Source organism: Sinocyclocheilus grahami, unplaced genomic scaffold (genome assembly GCF_001515645.1).
Source record: "Sinocyclocheilus grahami isolate Dianchi unplaced genomic scaffold, SAMN03320097.WGS_v1.1 scaffold740.1, whole genome shotgun sequence".
NCBI lineage: Eukaryota > Metazoa > Chordata > Actinopteri > Cypriniformes > Cyprinidae > Sinocyclocheilus > Sinocyclocheilus grahami.
Genome location: NW_015505919.1, coordinates 520,864 through 540,314, shown reverse-complemented (window position 1 = coordinate 540,314; position 19,451 = coordinate 520,864). Strand labels below are relative to the sequence as shown.

Genomic DNA, 19,451 nt, shown 5'->3' with positions numbered 1-19,451 from the left:
GGAAAATGTTTGCATTTGTTATGTGTTAGCGTGGGAGTATGTTTGACACACTGTTGCATGTATGTATTTGCATATGTACGTGCACATGTATGTGTATGTGTAGTGACGTGGCACTGGCATAGTGAGCACTTCCTGGTGTGTGCCAAGCATCTGCCTACGTGTCTGGTAAAGTGTCAGAGGCCTTCTGCCCACGCTAAAGAAAGATCTGGAAGCCTAGCAGCTTGACGGGAGGGCATGGCCTCTTCGTTGGCCCTGATTCAGCTTCCTTCATGCTGATGAGAACTGATCCCAGAACAGAATTCTTTCTGCTTACACTTACCTGAGCATGTAACGCCTGATCTAGGGTCAGTAGTCAAAATTGTGTTTTACAAAGCAGCCACTAGGTGGAGGCAGCTGTAATTGAGCAAATGAGCCAGTGCTGATACTGCTTGGTCATGATGAACTAATCTTTGGCCGATGATGCCCTGAGATTTCTTTCTTTTAGCTGATGTTACAGCACCATATGGGTGGAAACCATACAAACTGGACTGTGGTTTACAATTTCAGGCTGACGGTGAAAAAATAAATAAAAATCAAACTCTCGTACAGCTGATAACAATCAGAGATGCAGCATCAGGTTTGTTTGACAAAATCAAGCCAAATGCAATGCTAATGGAATAGAAGTTTGAATTTACAAAATAAATTTGCATTGTAAAAAGAAATTGGCAAATTAGCGATAACATCTCTTTAAGATCAGAGCTTATAGTGTGTCACTTTATTGACCTAACAATATTACAAGCTGTTATTTTCCAGTAAGATTAGCTCTGACTATCTGTACGTTTTCTGGCTATTAGTACAAGAGTTGCATTTGGCCGACCTCAGCTCTCCTTTCTGTTTTTCTACAGCAATTCATGAGGGGAAATCAGTGATCTGGCTAAATATGGCAGCTATGCTAAGTCCATTTTTATCGCATATAGGCCATTCAAGCACACAGGAGAAGAAAGAAAGAGGAACAGAATCGAATGCCAGAGGTCAGCATTTAGATGGAATGGATGATTGCTATATATATAAAATACATTCTGAATGAAAAATAATAAACAAATGCAAAAGTAACACATATACACAGAAATTTTGGAACAAAATATTAATAATCCTAAAACAATTTTCATGCAAAACATCATTTAACATTTGCTTTTAAGATGTGACCTGAAACACTGAAAAACGTTAAGCACTCTACCTCTTCCTTTCAACCACTCCTTAAAAAACAAGCCCTCAACAGAACTGCCTTTAGGGAAATAATTCCATCATCCTCATGTGTAATATTTAATTATGCAAGCACTTAACACATCATAAAAAAATTTCACACTTCACCAATTGTTGCATAAGCATTCACCAGATGTACTGACAAAGCTGAGTTGTCATTTGTTTATTTTACTTATGTAGATTTGGAATTAAAAACACATATCCTATGCAAATAATGTATTGTGATAAATGCACCAAAATGAAATATGTATTATCAAACTGCCAGCCCTGTATATAGTAGTGTTGGATCGTTCTTGAACGATTCGTTTTGTGTGACTTGGGAAGAACGAGTTGTCTCGGGGAGTGATTCGTTCAGTCGTGCATGCACAACATCCTATAGGTTCTGTACTGGAATTAGTCAAGTAGTTCACCTGTTTCGAGTCTTCGGGTTTTTCGAGTCATTCGTTCATCACGTGACAGCCCCATAAGTTTAACCAATGCAGTCTGAGCCGGAAAGAGAATTGATTAGTTCATCTCTCGAGTCTTCGGGTTTTTCCGAGTCGTTTGTTCATCACGTGACAGCAACATAAGCTTAACCTATGCAGTCTGAGCCGGAAAGAGAATTGATTAGGTCATCTCTCGAGTCTTTCGAATCGTTCATTCTTTTGTCACGTGACGTGACAGCATTGGATAGAGAAATGTGTTAATTTACAAGCTTCCTTACAAACGGGTGCATGGTTATCATAAAAAATAATAAAAGGCCACTCTAAAATGTGCAGTTTTATCACATAGCGCACTGCCACAGATGTCGCAAGTTTTGAGGGAGCGTGCAATTGGCATGCTGACTGCAGGAATGTCCACCAGAGCTGTGCCCATGAATTGAATGTTCATTTCTCTACCATAAGCCGTCTCCAAAGGCGTTTCAGAGAATTTGGCAGTACATCCAACCGGCCTCACAACCGCAGACCCCGTGTAACCACACCAGCCCAGGACCTCCACATCCAGCATCTTCACCTCCAAGATCGTCTGAGACTAGCCACCCGGACAGCTGCTGCAACAATCGGTTTGCATAACCAAAGGATTTCTGCACAAACTGTCAGAAAACGTCTCAGGGAAGCTCATCTGCATGCTCGTCGTCCTCATCGGGGTCTCGACCTCGTAACCGACTTGAGTGGGCAAATGTTCACATTTGATGGCGTCTGGCACTTTGGAGAGATGTTCTCTTCACGGATGAATCCCGGTTTTCACTGTACAGGGCAGATGGCAGACAGCGTGTATGGCGTCGTGTTGGTGAGCGGTTTGCTGATGTCAACGTTGTGGATCGAGTGGCCCACGGTGGCGGTGGGGTTATGGTATGGGCAGGCGTATGTTATGGACAACGAACACAGGTGCATTTTATTGAAAGCACAGAAGTACTGTGCCGAGATCCTGAGGCCCATTGTTGTGCCATTCATCCACGACCATCACCTCATGTTGCAGCATGATAATGTACGGCCCCATGTTGCAAGGATCTGTACACAATTCCTGGAAGCTGAAAACATCCCAGTTCTTGCATGGCCAGCATACTCACTGGGCATGTCACCCATTAAGCATGTTTGGTCTGACTGGTTTTCGGACCCCCCCGGACCCTACACATTTTAGAGTGGCCTTTTATTGTGGCCAGCCTAAGGCACACCTGTGCAATAATCATGCTATCTAATCAGCATCTTAATATGCCACACCTGTGAGGTGGATGAATTATCTCCGCAAAGGAGAAGTGCTCACTAACACAGATTTAGACAGATTTGTGAACAATATTTGAGAGAAATAGGCCTTTTGTGTACATAGAAAAAGTCTTAGATCTTTGAGTTCAGCTCATGAAAAATGGGGGCAAAAACAAAAGTGTTGCGTTTATAATTTTGTTCAGTGTATCTTAATATAAACTCAGAAAGCCACAAAATAAATTGCCTTAAAAAAAAAAACTAGCTGAGCTGCTGATTAGTACATATCCTTTCTTAACAGGCTCGAGCAGCATTCAGCAAACCTGCTCGGTAATGCAACCGCCTGCATCTTCTGTTGTTAGCTTGTGGCATGAGTCAGCAGTTTATGCTATTTAGCCTGACTGAACGCATTTTTACTGGTTACGGAAAGTCATCTGAATGATATGGTTAGAAATGCAAGCGCTAGAGGTAATGAGAAGGAAATACTCTGACTTTTTTTAAATGAGGCTGTGCTACAGGGGAAAAGACATTTTGAAGAACTGGCCATGGACAATAGACTTCATTGATTTGTTTGTATGGTTTCACTCCTTTTGGCTTGTTTACTTTGCATCAGGGGTATGCAGATGACAACGAGAGGAAGGAGAAAGAGAGAGGGGATGGTTTTAAAAATGGGATGAGGGTAGCTTTCCTCTGGCTGAAATGACCCAGTGGAATTGACCTGATTTTCACTCGCCCCAAAAAGGCTATGGATTCCAACTAGACAAACACCCTGCCTGGGTCCTTTCATTAGTTGGAAAACAAATCGATACTGTACCGCCAAGGAAGTATCTACAACAATAATCTCCACTCACCACCAAAACAAAACAAAACAAAACAAAAAGTCTGTAAAGGGGCTGTCTGTAGCAGAACAATTATTTTCAGAATTTACCGGAATCATTTCAGTTCTGTCCAAAAGAAAGAGTCCAGCAAAAATGACTCATTGTTATGCATTACAAGTCTCAATAAAAATGTTGGCTAAATGGTTCAAGGAAGTAATTGACTTGGAATGTCTTGCTCACATTGTTTCTTTCATTGACAAAATGGCTAAAATAAAAAAGCTGTGCTGGGTAAACTGTGGTGGATTTTTAAAACTGCATTAATATGGAAGTTTGGCCTTCTTGCCTATAGCGTTTTACATTTCCTGTGAAAGTTTACTGTGTTATGCTGACCGAACTGCTTCCTCTGTATAAGGAACGCGTTGTGCTCTCCGGCGCGGTGGGTTCAAAGCGTTTTCGCCGACCGCTGCCAAGTTGAACTTGTGTCATTACTCTGTGAAAATGTATCCTCTTTATGCTGGTCACTTTGAAAGCCAAGCCACAGTAACTCTCCAGCTCTCTCACACACAAACACACTCAGACCTCACTCTTGATAGATGAGGTTTTGAGTAGGGTGGAACACCGTGCCCGTGGAGAGTTGCTCTTTGTCAATGGCATCCCGAGTGAGATACGAGTTCACATTAGGCAGCGGAGGTCTCGGGTAGGGGCCTTGCCAGCTTTGCTTGCCCGGGCGCATTCCTCTCCCATTCAGCACTTTGGGAACCGGGAACTCGGGACACAAATATCAGCCATCGCTGCGCTCTCCCTGCCAACCTGAGAAGCCCTGGGAAGGATCTCTCACAAAGCCAAGGTTTGAATAAAGGCGTTTAACCCATAAGTACCAGAGTTTTTCTTGAACACAAAGGGGTATTTAGTGCTTTGAATATCATAAATGGCTGTGGGTTACAAGTAAGGCTTAGCATGTTTGAAGCCAGAGAGGAAAGATGAAAGAGAATGATTTGTTGGCTACTGGGTGATCAAGTTTGAGAGCTAGGGATGAACTTCAAAGTCAACATAAAAAGGCATTCGAAACACGTTTTATTTTCAGTGTAACGTACAGTATTTCCAAGTAAAACGGGTTATTCAGTGAGGGAAGAATGTTTTGTTATCTACTGGAAATTGATTGGATTGTAAAAAGTGGACCACTTTTGAAGAGGATGAAGATCAAGTTCTCAATGTATCCTAATGTCCAGTCCTGCTCCAGATAGCTCCAATCTCAATTAAGCAAACCTAAACAAGCTAATCAAGAGATGTGTTTGATTCAAACAAAAGTGCCTCGAATAACGCTAATTCTGATTCTGAATCCGAAGAGAGTAAACATGTTCAGTTTGAAGGCCACTGCAAACGGCATAGGGAATGAGGGTACAATGATACATCTTCACAGCAAGTGGAGAGGGAAATTTACCCACCTGTCTTTGCTCATCACCACACTACTTTAAGAAGCTTGACTAAAATGAGTAGTAAGGTGTTCTGACTGCAGGGGCGGACTTACCCATTAGGCAAAGGTAGGCGACCGTCTTGGGCCCCCAAAAGCCAAGGGCCCCCTAAAATGCTTTTCATATAGGATATGCGCATTAAGCGCGGACATGCGAACGTTTGCTGTTTACGGTGTTTATTACCACGACAACCGTCCGAGTCAGTGGCCCCTCGCAGGTGTTGGGCTGTATGCACTGCGAGTACCATGAGCGCTCAGACTGATCTGAGATTTGCCCTGCAAACATTTAAAGCTGTTTTTTAAAGCATTTGCTGCATGGATAAAAAATATATAAATAATTAACATATCATACAAAATTGTGTTGCAGCAAATTCTTTAAATTTTAAGGTATTCAGAACAGAGCAACATAAAAATCAGAAAAAAGCAGCTATACAATTATAGGACAAAGTTTTACATATATGCCATTATAATTAGAGTTTTATTTTTTTAACTGTACAGAATTATAAAATAAAACGCAAATTATAATCGGGCCTTCCATCAATTATAGTGATGAAAAAATGACTCGCCATCTCCTAATTGGATGTGCCTTTAGAGAGAAATGCACGGATTACATAATGAAAGAGTTTATTTTATTAGGAGTCTATTTTCGATTTGAATTATTTCGTTTTAAAGTAGTAATTTAAAGCTTTCTATATATTTTCAACATGTCTGAGTTTAGGTTCATCATTGTGAAGCGCTCCTGTTCAAGCCCGAGACGGCAGAAAGCATTTGTTTTCTTTATTTTATAAAAGCAAATATTTGTTGATATTGTGAGTGCACACAAATAAAACTAGACCCTTTACAGTTTATAATGATATATTATTCTTACCTTTATTAGCAAAAATGACTGCGTATTTAAGTTGTTTCTACTGTTAGAAAAAAATGCAAGTGATCGCACTGGCGCCTCCACGTCCTGCAGAGCGCGCTTCAGCTTCCACTCCTCCGCAAATTATTGGATATGCACATTTATATAGGTTAAACATTTAAACTAACATTGTGATATACTTTAACTGTTTTATATATAGATTTTATTTTAGGCAAGTCCTGATGATTTGAGAAGGCTAAATTGATCAAACATAGGCTATAGGCTATGATCAATTCACTGTCTGCCGCTGGCCTTTACTTAAAAAACTAAAAAACGTACATATTAACGAACAAAAAATACTCCAAATGTTTTTCTAAATTTACTTTATAAAAAAACGAAACGAAATATAATCACTTTTCCGTTACATACAAAACTGAACTATTTTAATAGCTGAAACAGTAGTATAAGCTTTTTTTGGGAAAAGGGGAAAAAAGACGGGCTAACTTTGAGACCCGTGCAGAGCTTTAATCCACTTCATCCAACGCTGTTTTGTTCTCATCTGTGAGCATGCTCTTGATATATGTATTTTAGGTGTGTAAATGTATAATTGCCTTTTCATTATTTTTTTCAGTTTTATTTAAATTTGTAGTTAAAACAACTAAAAATAAATTTATTTTAAAGTTTAGAATTAGACAGCACACAGGCTTATGTGCTGTCCAACAACAAAATGGAACCTCAAGGTTGATCTAGGAAAATGTGTGCAAATGTCCTATATTTTGCCTGGGGCCCCCCAATTCACCAAATCCGCCCCTGTCTTAATGAATGCATTTTGTCAGGTGACGTGAACTTCAGCAGGTATACTGTGCTCAGAGAGTAGGGAACAGTTAACACTGCATAGAGACGCTGTAATTGCACCTAAGGTCTTGAGGATTACTAGAAACTTCCAGGCAAGTGTTTTGGAGCAGGTTGGAGGTAAGCTCTGCAGGACACTGGACTTCCAGGAGCAGGATTGGACTCCCCTGCAGCTTTATTTTCAAATCTAGGGTCTATATAATTCAACTACTGTATCAACTTAGATTTCATGTTGATTTTAAATAGCTCCAAGTTAATCCGCACTGCAATATGTCGTAGCCTGTGCTTTACCTCTCCCTGTGTTTTTTTATGATGTCCTATATTTTTCACATCACATTCCCCCTCTACGGCTCTACTGCCATATATCTTCTCTGAAGTCTTGTTAGTCTCTTTTTATTCACTCACTCTGTCCTTTTTCCTGCTTAGGGTAATGGCGGCAGCCTCTGCTTCTGTACCGCTGCTTCTGCGTCATCGCTCACTTCCCCTCCCGTCCACCGTCGGATGTAAACACACGCAGTCACATGGGAGAAGTACATCATGACCACACACACACACACCATACAGCCGGAAATGCAGGTTTCACAGCTGAGCGTGAATCATACGCACCAAACAAACTCCTAATCACGAACACACGCACCTTTGAACATAATCACGACTTGCTAATAAAAACCTTAACAACCTGACGCACCCAAATGAAATGCACGTTACAGTGAGCATGCATATAAATAGTGCAATTTTCATCAGGAAATGAAACACACGCTGTTGTTTTTGAGCTGTTCTCTAGAAGCGTGCATTTAATCTTGGGTTTCCAGTAAAATGTTTGCATTAGCTGGCTTGCCACAGTTGACTCATCAAAAGAGGAAGCTGTTAAACGTCAGGTCGCCAGGGCTTTAAAGTGAGTTGAAACTGCATGATGTTTTTGACTGGAGGTTCCCCAACACAGACTGGATGAGGGATGTATGGTGATGGACCAAATTAGACCACAATTATCTTCTAGAGAAAGTCCAAAATAGCTTGTTTCATTGCTGGAGCTCTTGTGGTCTGCATTTCTATCAATAAGCCTTGTACGGTGTGGCTGATGACGCACTTCATGATGTGTGTTTGTTTTTGGCGAGCGGGAACACACAACGTGCACACACAAACATCCACATCAGGCCTCTCCCATGCATCAGCAGCTCCTGGTTCATTTTAAATGCGATGTTAATCTTATTGTTTTCCTCCATGCAGTGCTGAGTAAACGTGTTAGTTCACCCCAGAGTGGCAATAACTCCTTACACCACACTGATCCACTTAACACTCCTCAGAACAACATGACCTCGAATCGGTTTTTCCCATTCACAAATGCAAGCCAGTCTCATAAATATCGTCCTTTTCAGGGAATGTTTACAAGGTATGGCACAGTCAGGAAAGCCCTAAAAATTCTGTCACTTATTGCTCAAGTGACTTTCAATTCAAAGGACATCAAGTCAAGTGATTTGATACACAGCCAAAAGGTTTCCAAGCCAACGCAAGTTGGAACGGAAGCCAGCGTTTGGCTTACTTTATTTAAGGGACACGCAAGGCCCAGATGGAGTTTCGGTAGTTATGACATTTTTTATGAGTACATTGTGAACTTATCCCCTTATCTTTACAACATTAACAACCATTTTTGTTGTTTGAGATCACTTAAATCTAGGGTGACCAGACAATGACCTGGTGTAAAATATATATATATATATATATATATATATATATATATATATATATATATGTTCCTGTTTCAGCTGTTCTGCTCACTGGCTTAAGAATCCTCAACTGAAAGACACTGCAGAAAAAAAGCTGTTTCATTGCCATTGCAAGAAGATTTGCCAATGCTTTAATACTAGAACATCCTTCAGTGAATCAGCTTGCAATGTATGGTTGCCATAACAATAACTCCTCACACCTGCTGCTGCTCACTGCCATTCTCTCTGTAAAAGCACTTTCTCAAGATAGAAAATGGCCAAACAAATATTCATTTTCAACAACGAGCTGCAAGGAGCCTACTGATTGGTTCACACAACACATAAAAATGCAAGTAAGGTGTTTTGCCATCACTGTATTTGTTCATTTTAAGCTGCCCCCCAGAGGTAAATCTAATATTGCAGATCATATTGTTTACGTACATTGTGTACATGGTTCTAACACTTATTATATAACATTTGATGCATTTGGGTTCCAATTTTTGTGATTATTTTGTTTCAAGTTATTTTAAAATATTACTTTCACATGCAAATAAAAATACATTTTTTATTTTTAAATCATTATTAATATTATTACAAAATTATTAAATTCACATGTTATTATTACATTCACAAAAATCTACTGAAACAATACAACTTATTTTGGTAACAATTTTTACTGATAACTAGCTGCTTATTAGCTTGCATATTGCTAGCATATTAGCTGTTTATTAGTACTCATAAAGCACATTTTAATGCTTTCTGCATGACCATATTTTAGATCCCTTAATCTTACTCCATACCTAAAATTAACAACTTCCTTACTAACTATTTATAAGCACCAAATTAGGAGTTTATGAAGGGAAATTAATAGTTAATTAATAGTGAATATGTGTTCCCAATTCTAAAGTTTTATTTATTTATTTATTTTTATATTATTATTTGCAATTTATTCTATTCCAATTTTGGGGAAACTAAACATCCACTGACATTAACATTTAAAGGGGTCATATGATGCGATTTACATTTTTCCTTTCTCTTTGGAGTGTTACAAGCTCTTGGTGCATAAAGAAGATCTGTAAAGTCTCAAATCCATAGAGATATTCTTTATAAAAGTTAAGAGTCTACCACGCCTACCTAAAACGGCTCGTTCTAACACACCCCCACATGTCTACGTCACGATGTGGGAAGATTTGCATAACGCCGCCCAAATGTTCACGCAAAGAAAGAAGGCATAACTCTTATTCTTGCTGTAGTATTGTTGCCACCGCCGCCATGTCGTGAAGGCGCTGTGTTTCGTTGTGAAAGTGAAACTACTTTGGTTGGCCTTCCAAAAGAGGACGATATCCGCTTCGTCATGCCTAGAGCTAAATCCGTGCTGGTCGCTGAGGAAATACATCAACTTCGTGCTGTCGATCGCCGGATCGGCTTTCACCGTGGACGAAGCGGAGTCCAGCCCGGGGTCGTCACATGTGGTTGCCGCAAGCCCGCCGGACTCTCCTTCATCGAATCCGCCGGCCGTGCCGTTCTCAAGCCCGCTCGCCTCTACTCACTCAAGCCGGCGGCTCACTCTAGGCCTCCGCTCACTCAAGGCCGCGGTGTGGGACGCTTTTTCATTGTGAAAGCGAAACTACTTTGTATGGTCTTCCAAAAGAGGACATGACTAGAAATCAGTGGTTAAGTTGTATTTACAACACTGTTCCAGAACAGTTTAACCCAAATATTCAGATGTGTCCAGCGCATTTTATGGAGGACTGTTTCCTGATCCTGGTAGAGTAGACTACAATGCCGGCTGTTCTGACTCACAGGCTGTAAGTACGTTTTTTTATATTTAAAGAATTTGCCACTGACGATTCAAACGCAAGTTTTTTGGGCAGTGTAGAGTAGCACTTGTTGTTTGTCATTTCTCCGATCACAAATGCAGACATGGTTTTATGTTACGCTCCGTCCGGACAGGGCATCACAATATGGTAAGGGGCGTAACATTTCTGTCACACGCTTGAGGTATTCGGCCAACCACAACGCACTGGATAGCTGGCCAATCACAGCACACCTCGCTTTTCAGACCGGTGAGCTTTGTAAAAATCATTGCGTTTCAGAAAGGCGGGGCATAGAGGAGAAACAATAATGTACAGTATGTGGAAAATAATGTGTTTTTTTAACCTTAAACCACATAAAAACATTTCATTACACCAAATACACAAAATAATGTTATTTTTAGCAACATCATATGACCCCTTTAAAATATTAATTTATCCTTTTTTTCCCCCAGCTTTGTTATGACATCATATTTCTCCAGAGTCATTAGTCACATGGCATTTACAGCTCAGATGATTGACTCAAAACAACCTGGCAGCAGAATGACTATCCATAAACAAAGATGGCAGATTTCAAATTGCATACTGCGCCAGCTGTGCATGTGCCACTGAGATGAACAAGAATGCTAATGGATACCTCTCAAGTTATTTTATTATTAACCTCTTTGGTTCACACACACACACACACTAGCCTTAACCTAAAATCACATGAGATGTATCAACATGTGTCCTGATTGGTGGCTTTATAAAATCTAGCCATCCTTCCTTAATCTCCAAAATTACTAAAGTGATAAGACTTACATAATTCAGGCATGCCCCAAAATATTTTCTGAAGTGGCCTATTATTTACAGTAGCCTACATTAGCACTTTCCGAGTTAGAAGTTGACTGATCATCATTGGCTTGAGGTATTCGGCCAACCACAACGCACTGGATAGCTGGCCAATCACAGCACACCTCGCTTTTCAGACCGGTGAGCTTTGTAAAAATCATTGCGTTTCAGAAAGGCGGGGCATAGAGGAGAAACAATAATGTACAGTATGTGGAAAATAATGTGTTTTTTTAACCTTAAACCACATAAAAACATTTCATTACACCAAATACACCAAATAATGTTCTTTTTAGCAACATCATATGACCCCTTTAAAATATTAATTTATCCTTTTTTCCCCCAGCTTTGTTATGACATCATATTTCTCCAGAGTCATTAGTCACATGGCATTTACAGCTCAGATGATTGACTCAAAACAACCTGGCAGCAGAATGACTATCCATAAACAAAGATGGCAGATTTCAAATTGCATACTGCGCCAGCTGTGCATGTGCCACTGAGATGAACAAGAATGCTAATGGATACCTCTCAAGTTATTTTATTATTAACCTCTTTGGTTCACACACACACACACACTAGCCTTAACCTAAAATCACATGAGATGTATCAACATGTGTCCTGATTGGTGGCTTTATAAAATCTAGCCATCCTTCCTTAATCTCCAAAATTACTAAAGTGATAAGACTTACATAATTCAGGCATGCCCCAAAATATTTTCTGAAGTGGCCTATTATTTACAGTAGCCTACATTACCACTTTCCGAGTTAGAAGTTGACTGATCATCATTGGCGGAACGTTCAACGTCAACGTCAATCCTCTTAAATACGCCCTTTACCTGCGTGGTTGCTTAGCGACCTACTTTATGACAACATGTTTACGTCACTAACAATAAATCAAAACCATATTTCTGTCTGCTGCCTCTGGTTTGCCGCGCTTCTCTGTCCGTCTAAATGCCACAGGCTCAACCTACATGTTGCGCGTGTTATGGTCTTGGCAGCGCGCACGCTTATAGGTTGTTGTCAGGTGCTCGGGTTGTTTTTCGTTCCTCTACGACAACAAGGTAGTGGCGTCGCACGTTATTGCGGAAAAAATAGCTTAACACCCCCCAACGGATAGGAGTCTAATTCTAATTCTTTAAAATATGGATCCACACAGCTGTCGCCTGTTTATACCCAAGAGTGTATTCCAGTGTCATGCTCGGAAATCGCTCAACGTATCTAGAAAATACGCGCTTTGGTTCAGGACTTGCGCACTCACGGAACGCTCTGAAACTGATTCTAACGCGTATAGTTATTTAAACACACTAAACTAATTTAACACTCATTTAAACGCTATATGCGCGAAGTACAACACAAATGCATGACTTTATATTCCTTTACATACAATGAAGCGGCAAATCCATGTTAAAATATTACCGGTAAATTCCTATAGGCTTATATAACATATACGTAACCATATTAAATTATATTAAAGTGAATAAAAAATCTCAACAGTCTTACCTGTTTCTGAGAGGCATCGAGCCGGCTCTTCATTTCTGCGGCGAAGTTTTGCTTCATATCGCCGAGGCGCCTGTTCCGCTTTATCTTGTGTAGCCTAATGATGATGACGATGGTACTGAAATAACAGCGCAACTTCTAAAAAGTGCGCGAGGCTTTCCTGCTTTAGATCTCAAGTGATCCCTCTCTCGTTTCTGTACGCTTTAAACATCAATATATTCAGTTGATCGTCAATATTAAAGGCTGAGGTCGGTTGTATGTACGCAGACAGGTTAGCCTATACTCGGCTGCAGTGACATCCTTCGGCAACTGCGCACTTACAGGGGGCGTGATGTTCTTTAACAGAAGTGCTCAGCTTAGAGGTTTTAAATAAGACATCATCCACACGCAGCATTAAACGCAGGGCTAAAAATGAATATTTCCCCACATTCACCCTCAACTTTGGATTTTAATCTGCGCAACAGAGCCCGGAATGCGGACGTTGGCAAGGGTTCGTGGAGTGAAATAACACTGCATGTGGCACATCATCCAAATATCTCTTGGCAACAAGAGACCCGTTCTCCCCCTACCCACCCCCCCCGAACATGCACATACATTTCTAATAACCTAAGGCATCATTGTACACACTTACTTTCTTGTTCATAACAATCCGCACATTTCTCAGTTCTCACATGCGCGCGAGGAGTTTGCGTTAACTGTGTCATTCATCATATGAAGGAGCCGCAGATAACTTCATGCGTCCTCTTGCGTTTCTGTGAAGTGCGTATTATGCGTGGCAGCAGGTGCAGTCCGGTCCGCACTACGACATTATCACTGGGTGATGTTGGGAACACTGCAGCTCCAGTAGCTCCAACTCTGAAAATGGGGCGTGTACGGCCGACTGCGTTGCTTTACAGTCTTATTTTGTAGTCATGGACACACACACTTAGCTTTTCTGTTCGCTGTTTTATTATATCATGTCCATCATGTGACATAGTGCGGCCTCCCTCAATGGAAACTTAAAGGGACCTCCTACCGAACTGCTGCTGGATCTCATTCGCAATCGCAACCCGTCCCGAATGAGACACTCTTTAGACTCAGCTTGTTTGGGCCAAACTGTTCGTTTAAACGTGCACTATACTATAAAGTATTTAAAACGTGTATCAAATAGTTTATTTAACAGCATCTATCAAAAATGTTTCGAAAATTCTACTTTTAATCTATTCTTTATTATTTATAAATATATCAATTTTATATATATATTTTATTCCCGACAATATTTTATTTAAATATCATCAAATAAATCTGTCTTTATAAAATATATATTTTGCATGTTTGGAATAAAATACATTCAATAATTGATCATGTATCACAGAAATGAGAAGAAATATTCATATGAAACGCTAAAAATGTTCTCTTTGTAGACTGAAGGACTGAATGGTGCTGCTTTAAGTTAGGCTATATTCCACACCTTCATGACTGTAAAAATGGTAGGGGTGCAACAGCTTGCCACTGGTGACAACTTTGTATTTACCCCTAAAAAATTGTACATTAAGTTGACATATTACTTCTCTAAGATATATGCACTTTGAAAAGGTACATAATGAACAAAGTTTTTTGGACCACTAAAGGTACAATTTTTGCTATTTTTTCTAATATAGTTGTACATTAAGATGACATATTACTTCTCTAAGGTATATGCACCTTTAAAAGGTACATAATGTACAAAGTTAGACCTCTAAAGGTACCATTTTTCTAAGAGTGGCAATAACTTTTTTTTCACATTTACACACAGGTTTAAAAAATTGTGACACACAAATAGTCCCCATCCATTTACGGTAAATTAAAAGGGCTCTTGCCAAGGTCTGGCCATGCACTTAGCTGAAATGACATTATCTCTCATTCCTTACATCAGCTTGTTTCCGGTATAAGACAGCATCAGTGTGCTATGATCAACTAAAAGCGAAATGCATTTATCTAGAAGGCCATTGTGTTCTTCAGCAGTCTCGAATAATTAGCCTCACTGATAAGGCATTTTGATAGGCACGTCCACAGTGATACAATACAATCATATTTGTTACCTTTTAAAGAAATAGTTAAACCAAAAATGTTGTTACCAAAAATATTTGATGAATATGTACTCACCCTCAGGTCATCCAAGATGTAAATAAATTAGTTTCTTCACTGAAACAGATTTGGAAAAATGTACCATTACATTATTTGTAATTGGCACTCACCAGTGGATCCTCTACAGTGAATGGGTGCCATCAGAATGTGAGTCCAAACAGTTGATAAAACATCACAGTAATCCACAAATAGCCTAGTCCACACAACTCCAGTCCATCAATTAAAGTATTGAGAAGTGAAAAGCTGCATTTGTAGTAAACAAATGCATCTTTAAGACGTTTGTAACTTCAAACCACTGTTTCTGGCTAAAATATGAGTCCATACGATATTAGTCTATTCAGAATATTGCTAACCCTAACTCAGTCTGATGGGACCCATTCACATCTGGATTTCCTAAGGATGAGTACAATTTAATCATCAAAAACATCAGATCTATCTATCCATCCATCCATCCATGTCTGTCTAAACTTTCTAACTTCTTCAAAGATGACTTCTCTACCATTGTATGTTCTTGTCATATCATATCAAAGAGTCCATGAGATCATGTGAAAACTGAAGCCCACTGCTAATTGGCCGATAAAAGACCCTTGATTGCATGGAATTAGAGAGGATTAGTCTACAGTTCACGCAAACAATACAGCACCTCCGCCCCCTCATCCCTTGCTTGGCTCCTTGGCTTCAAGGATGGGATCGTCCCTTGGGCTGGTAGCCTCTTGGAGTATAGCCACTGGTTCATTTGCTTGTGTCAAGAATAGCCTACTTTCAGGCTTAGCTGCAGTACATTTGCTCTTAGCCTCATTATAATGATTAATAATAGTTCAGCCATTGCTGGATGATTCATTTAAAGTATAAGTGTAATTTAGGTCCTACGTAAATATTTAGGTGATGAAAAAGAGGGGAAAGTTTTCTATCTATCCATCCATCCATCCATCCATCCATCCATCCATCCATGTCTGTCTAAACTTTCTAACTTCTTCAAAGATGACTTCTCTACCATTGTATGTTCTTGTCATATCATATCAAAGAGTCCATGAGATCATGTGAAAACTGAAGCCCACTGCTAATTGGCCGATAAAAGACCCTTGATTGCATGGAATTAGAGAGGATTAGCCTACAGTTCACTCAAACAATACAGCACCTCCGCCCCCTCATCCCTTGCTTGGCTCCTTGGCTTCAAGGATGGGATCGTCCCTTGGGCTGGTAGCCTCTTGGAGTATAGCCACTGGTTCATTTGCTTGTGTCAAGAATAGCCTACTTTCAGGCTTAGCTGCAGTACATTTGCTCTTAGCCTCATTATAATGATTAATAATAGTTCAGCCATTGCTGGATGATTCATTTAAAGTATAAGTGTAATTTAGGTCCTACGTAAATATTTAGGTGATGAAAAAGAGGGGAAAGTTTTCCTAGTTTACAACATTCTACATAATGAGTGTAATGTTTTTATGCCCTTTACGATTGATTCAAAGTATTCTAAAGACACTATGTTATCAGAATGAATAAATTCCTTTATTATGTGTATATATGAGCATTTATTTATTTATTATTTTCCCCAAGGGCCACATAATGTTGTAGTCCTGTTCCACTTTAAGATTGCGTGCCTACTCTCTCTCTGTCTGTCTGTGTGTGTGTGTGTGTGTGAGTGTGAGTGTGTGAGAGAGTGTGAATATGTATGGATGCATATGCGCGTGTGTAAGTGTGTGTTTCGTTCGTGCATCAAGATGGCGGCGGCTCCTGACAGCAGAGTGCTCTCCTACAGTGTTTATAAATGGAGCTCGTACTCCTCTACGTATTTACCCGAGTGAGTAACGCACATTAAACACTCACGTTGAGACTCTATATATGCTCTTAAATATACATACACAGTTTATAACTCTGTAATATTAAACAAATCCATGGCTTTATCTCATCAACGGGCCGGGCTACAGCAGACGGGTACGATACATAACAAGCAGCCGCAAATGTATAACTGCAAGCAACAAAGCAAACAAATATCTAATTTGACATATTAATGTGCATTTAGATGTGCAAAAGTCGGGAAACGGCTATACATGTATGTAAATGTGCAGATGTGACAGTCATGTTAGCATGCTAGGTTAGGCTAGTGTGAAGCAGCCTATGTGAGTTTATACAAATAACACGCCTGAAGCACACCTAATGTTTTTTTTATTTTTCTTATCATTAACGTATACAGATCACGATGGTCTTTTAAGAACCTGACAGGTGTCTCATTGCACTGTGTTTATTTATACTTCAAATATAAATCAGAACTGCAGTATGTAGCGGGTTAGCTAAATGGCTAACGTTAGTTTACTATATTGAACTGTAGAAGTAAACAAACCGCAAATCGCTGAATGCCATTTAAATCGGTGTTTTCGTCTATATTTAAAATATCTGGTCGAAATACAGCTTAATTAGACTAACTGTTACCAGTACTGCTTTAAAATACATCAATGTATAAAGATGCTATGGTGAATACTAAAGCTAAACTGTTGGAATATGACACTGTGAGAGTCGCAGACTATTTTTATCCTCCGTTTTAATCTTTGTCTGTTTCTGTTAATCTACAATATTATATAACAATACTTCCATGGCAAAATGTATTAAACAGGGCTTTTGTACGAAATATGCTGTTATTTCTAGCTATCTAGCAAGGCATGAAGTAGTAGAGTTTCGAAACAAGTGAGCTGCCTATCTAGACAGCCTATGAAACGCGGTCTCTCACTTAGTTTTGAAACACAGCCAGTGAGCTGGTTGGTTATTGCGGTCTAACCCATAATATCCATGCAATTTGTGTCATGTAAAATGGATAATGTATTACTAATTTACATACCTTCTTTGTAATCCTTGTGTTAGATATGATAGCTAGAGGAAAATGTGCTGTAGTAGACTGACATAAACAGTACACGTTCATGCATTAGTCAGTGGTGAAGCATATATTGTTGTGACACCCGTGTACTCTTGCCAGTTTTGTTTTTGCTTTTCACCCCAAGCTTACATGCTTTATGAACTTTATGTAGCAAGCAGAACTGTGTTGGACTTGGCATAACAAGCATAACCCAATTGCAAGCATACTTGTATAAACAAGCACATTTGTGCATGTTTTCATCTGTAAGCATGCATCACAATTAGAAAGTTGTCAGCGCACTGGATGCTTGTGCATTCATAGTGACAGCTTAATGCTATGGAAGATCTGCACAACTTTTTCATTATACATGCAAGAAAAAGTGTGGAAAAAAGTTTTAAAGAATGTTTGTGGTGCCTTACGCTTTTCTTTAACTCTTTCTTATTTTGTTTGTTTGTTTGCAGGAATATTTTAGTGGATAAACCAAACGATCAGTCTTCCAGGTGGTCATCTGAGAGCAACTACCCTCCACAGGTAAATTCTGCTTACGCCTTTCAGTGTTAAGCTGAGCTGGACAATAGTTCCTGTATCAGGGTTATTATTGTTAACAAAAAACAAACAAAAAAATTCTTTCTTACCCCATTCAAAAAATGGGGGAAAGTATCAAAAGGTCTCTGTGCCTTTAGTATTGGTGTTTGGCTGCAGATATGTGTGTTTCAATGTTGACAGTTTTTTATGTTAACATGTCTGGTTATGTTGAAAGTTTAATTCATTGACACTGTGCCTTGCTTTCATCTTCTTTTGGGAAGAGGAAGCCTCTTTTTTGCCGGCCTTGTTGCACAGACCATTGCAGCGCAGACAGACTTGTGGTTAGACAATAAGGAAATCGAAAGTGCGTGTTGGCGGTACAGTAACACTCGCCCTCAACTTTTAACCTCCAACCCGAACTCAAAGCCTTGTGTTTTCTCACTCATGTCATTCCACTCTCATCGTTTCACTTAAAAAAGTACAGTTACCCTCTGCAGAGATCAGATTTTTACGAAATCATAGTTCCTGTCATTAGCCAGTTTTTTTCCAGAAATTACCTCTCAACATGTTGTAAATCATTATAGAAAGTTCAATCAATATTTAATCTGTGGGTTAAATGCTGAATGTCGGAAAACCTTTTTTTTTCCTTTTCTGTTCAGGCGGCCATCAGTGCTGGTGGATGGAATATCGCAGTCAGTCTGTGTGAAATATTTTCCTCACCCTTCCCGTCTTCAATGACGGTAGCCCATTCATTTTTAGGGTCTTTACACAAGCTGCGTTTTAGTGCTGGGCGGTATGATCAAAAATTTAGATCACCGTATTTTTCAAAATGATACCGGTTTCACGGTACATGACGGTATTTTTTTTTTCATGCATGACCGGGTGTTAACCATATTTTCTACTGATTGAGAGAGGAAATACTGCAGTATATTGACTTCGAATGCCCTATTTTACTGTCATGATGAGTGAATATAAAAATACCGCACTAAATAGTGACTAAACGCGACCCCTTTTAATACATGTTAACCAGGAGTCACTCTCATTTATAATTGCGGCATCGTCTGATAAAAACAACGTGCATTTACACTAAAGAGTGGCTATGCGGTTGTTTTGGCTATATTACTTTTTTATCTCATGCAGCGCACTGCCTGCGTCTGAGTAACAAACAAAAAAGTGCATGTGATATTAACAGACGAACTACGCTCATATTTATAATTCCAAACAA

At 39.6% G+C, this 19,451-nt stretch overlaps 1 protein-coding gene across 1 annotated transcript in view; it reads left to right on the top strand.

The window, feature by feature from the left end:
- Positions 1 to 16,555: 16,555 nt before the first annotated feature.
- The window catches only part of LOC107560731 (muskelin), a 41,651-nt gene continuing 38,755 nt past the window's right edge, over positions 16,556 to 19,451 (top strand). The window contains exons 1-2 of the mRNA XM_016244982.1: positions 16,556 to 16,654; positions 18,163 to 18,232. Of these exons, the coding sequence (XP_016100468.1) occupies positions 16,575 to 16,654; positions 18,163 to 18,232 (150 nt within the window). The 5' untranslated portion in view covers positions 16,556 to 16,574. The remainder of the gene's footprint in view (positions 16,655 to 18,162; positions 18,233 to 19,451) is intronic.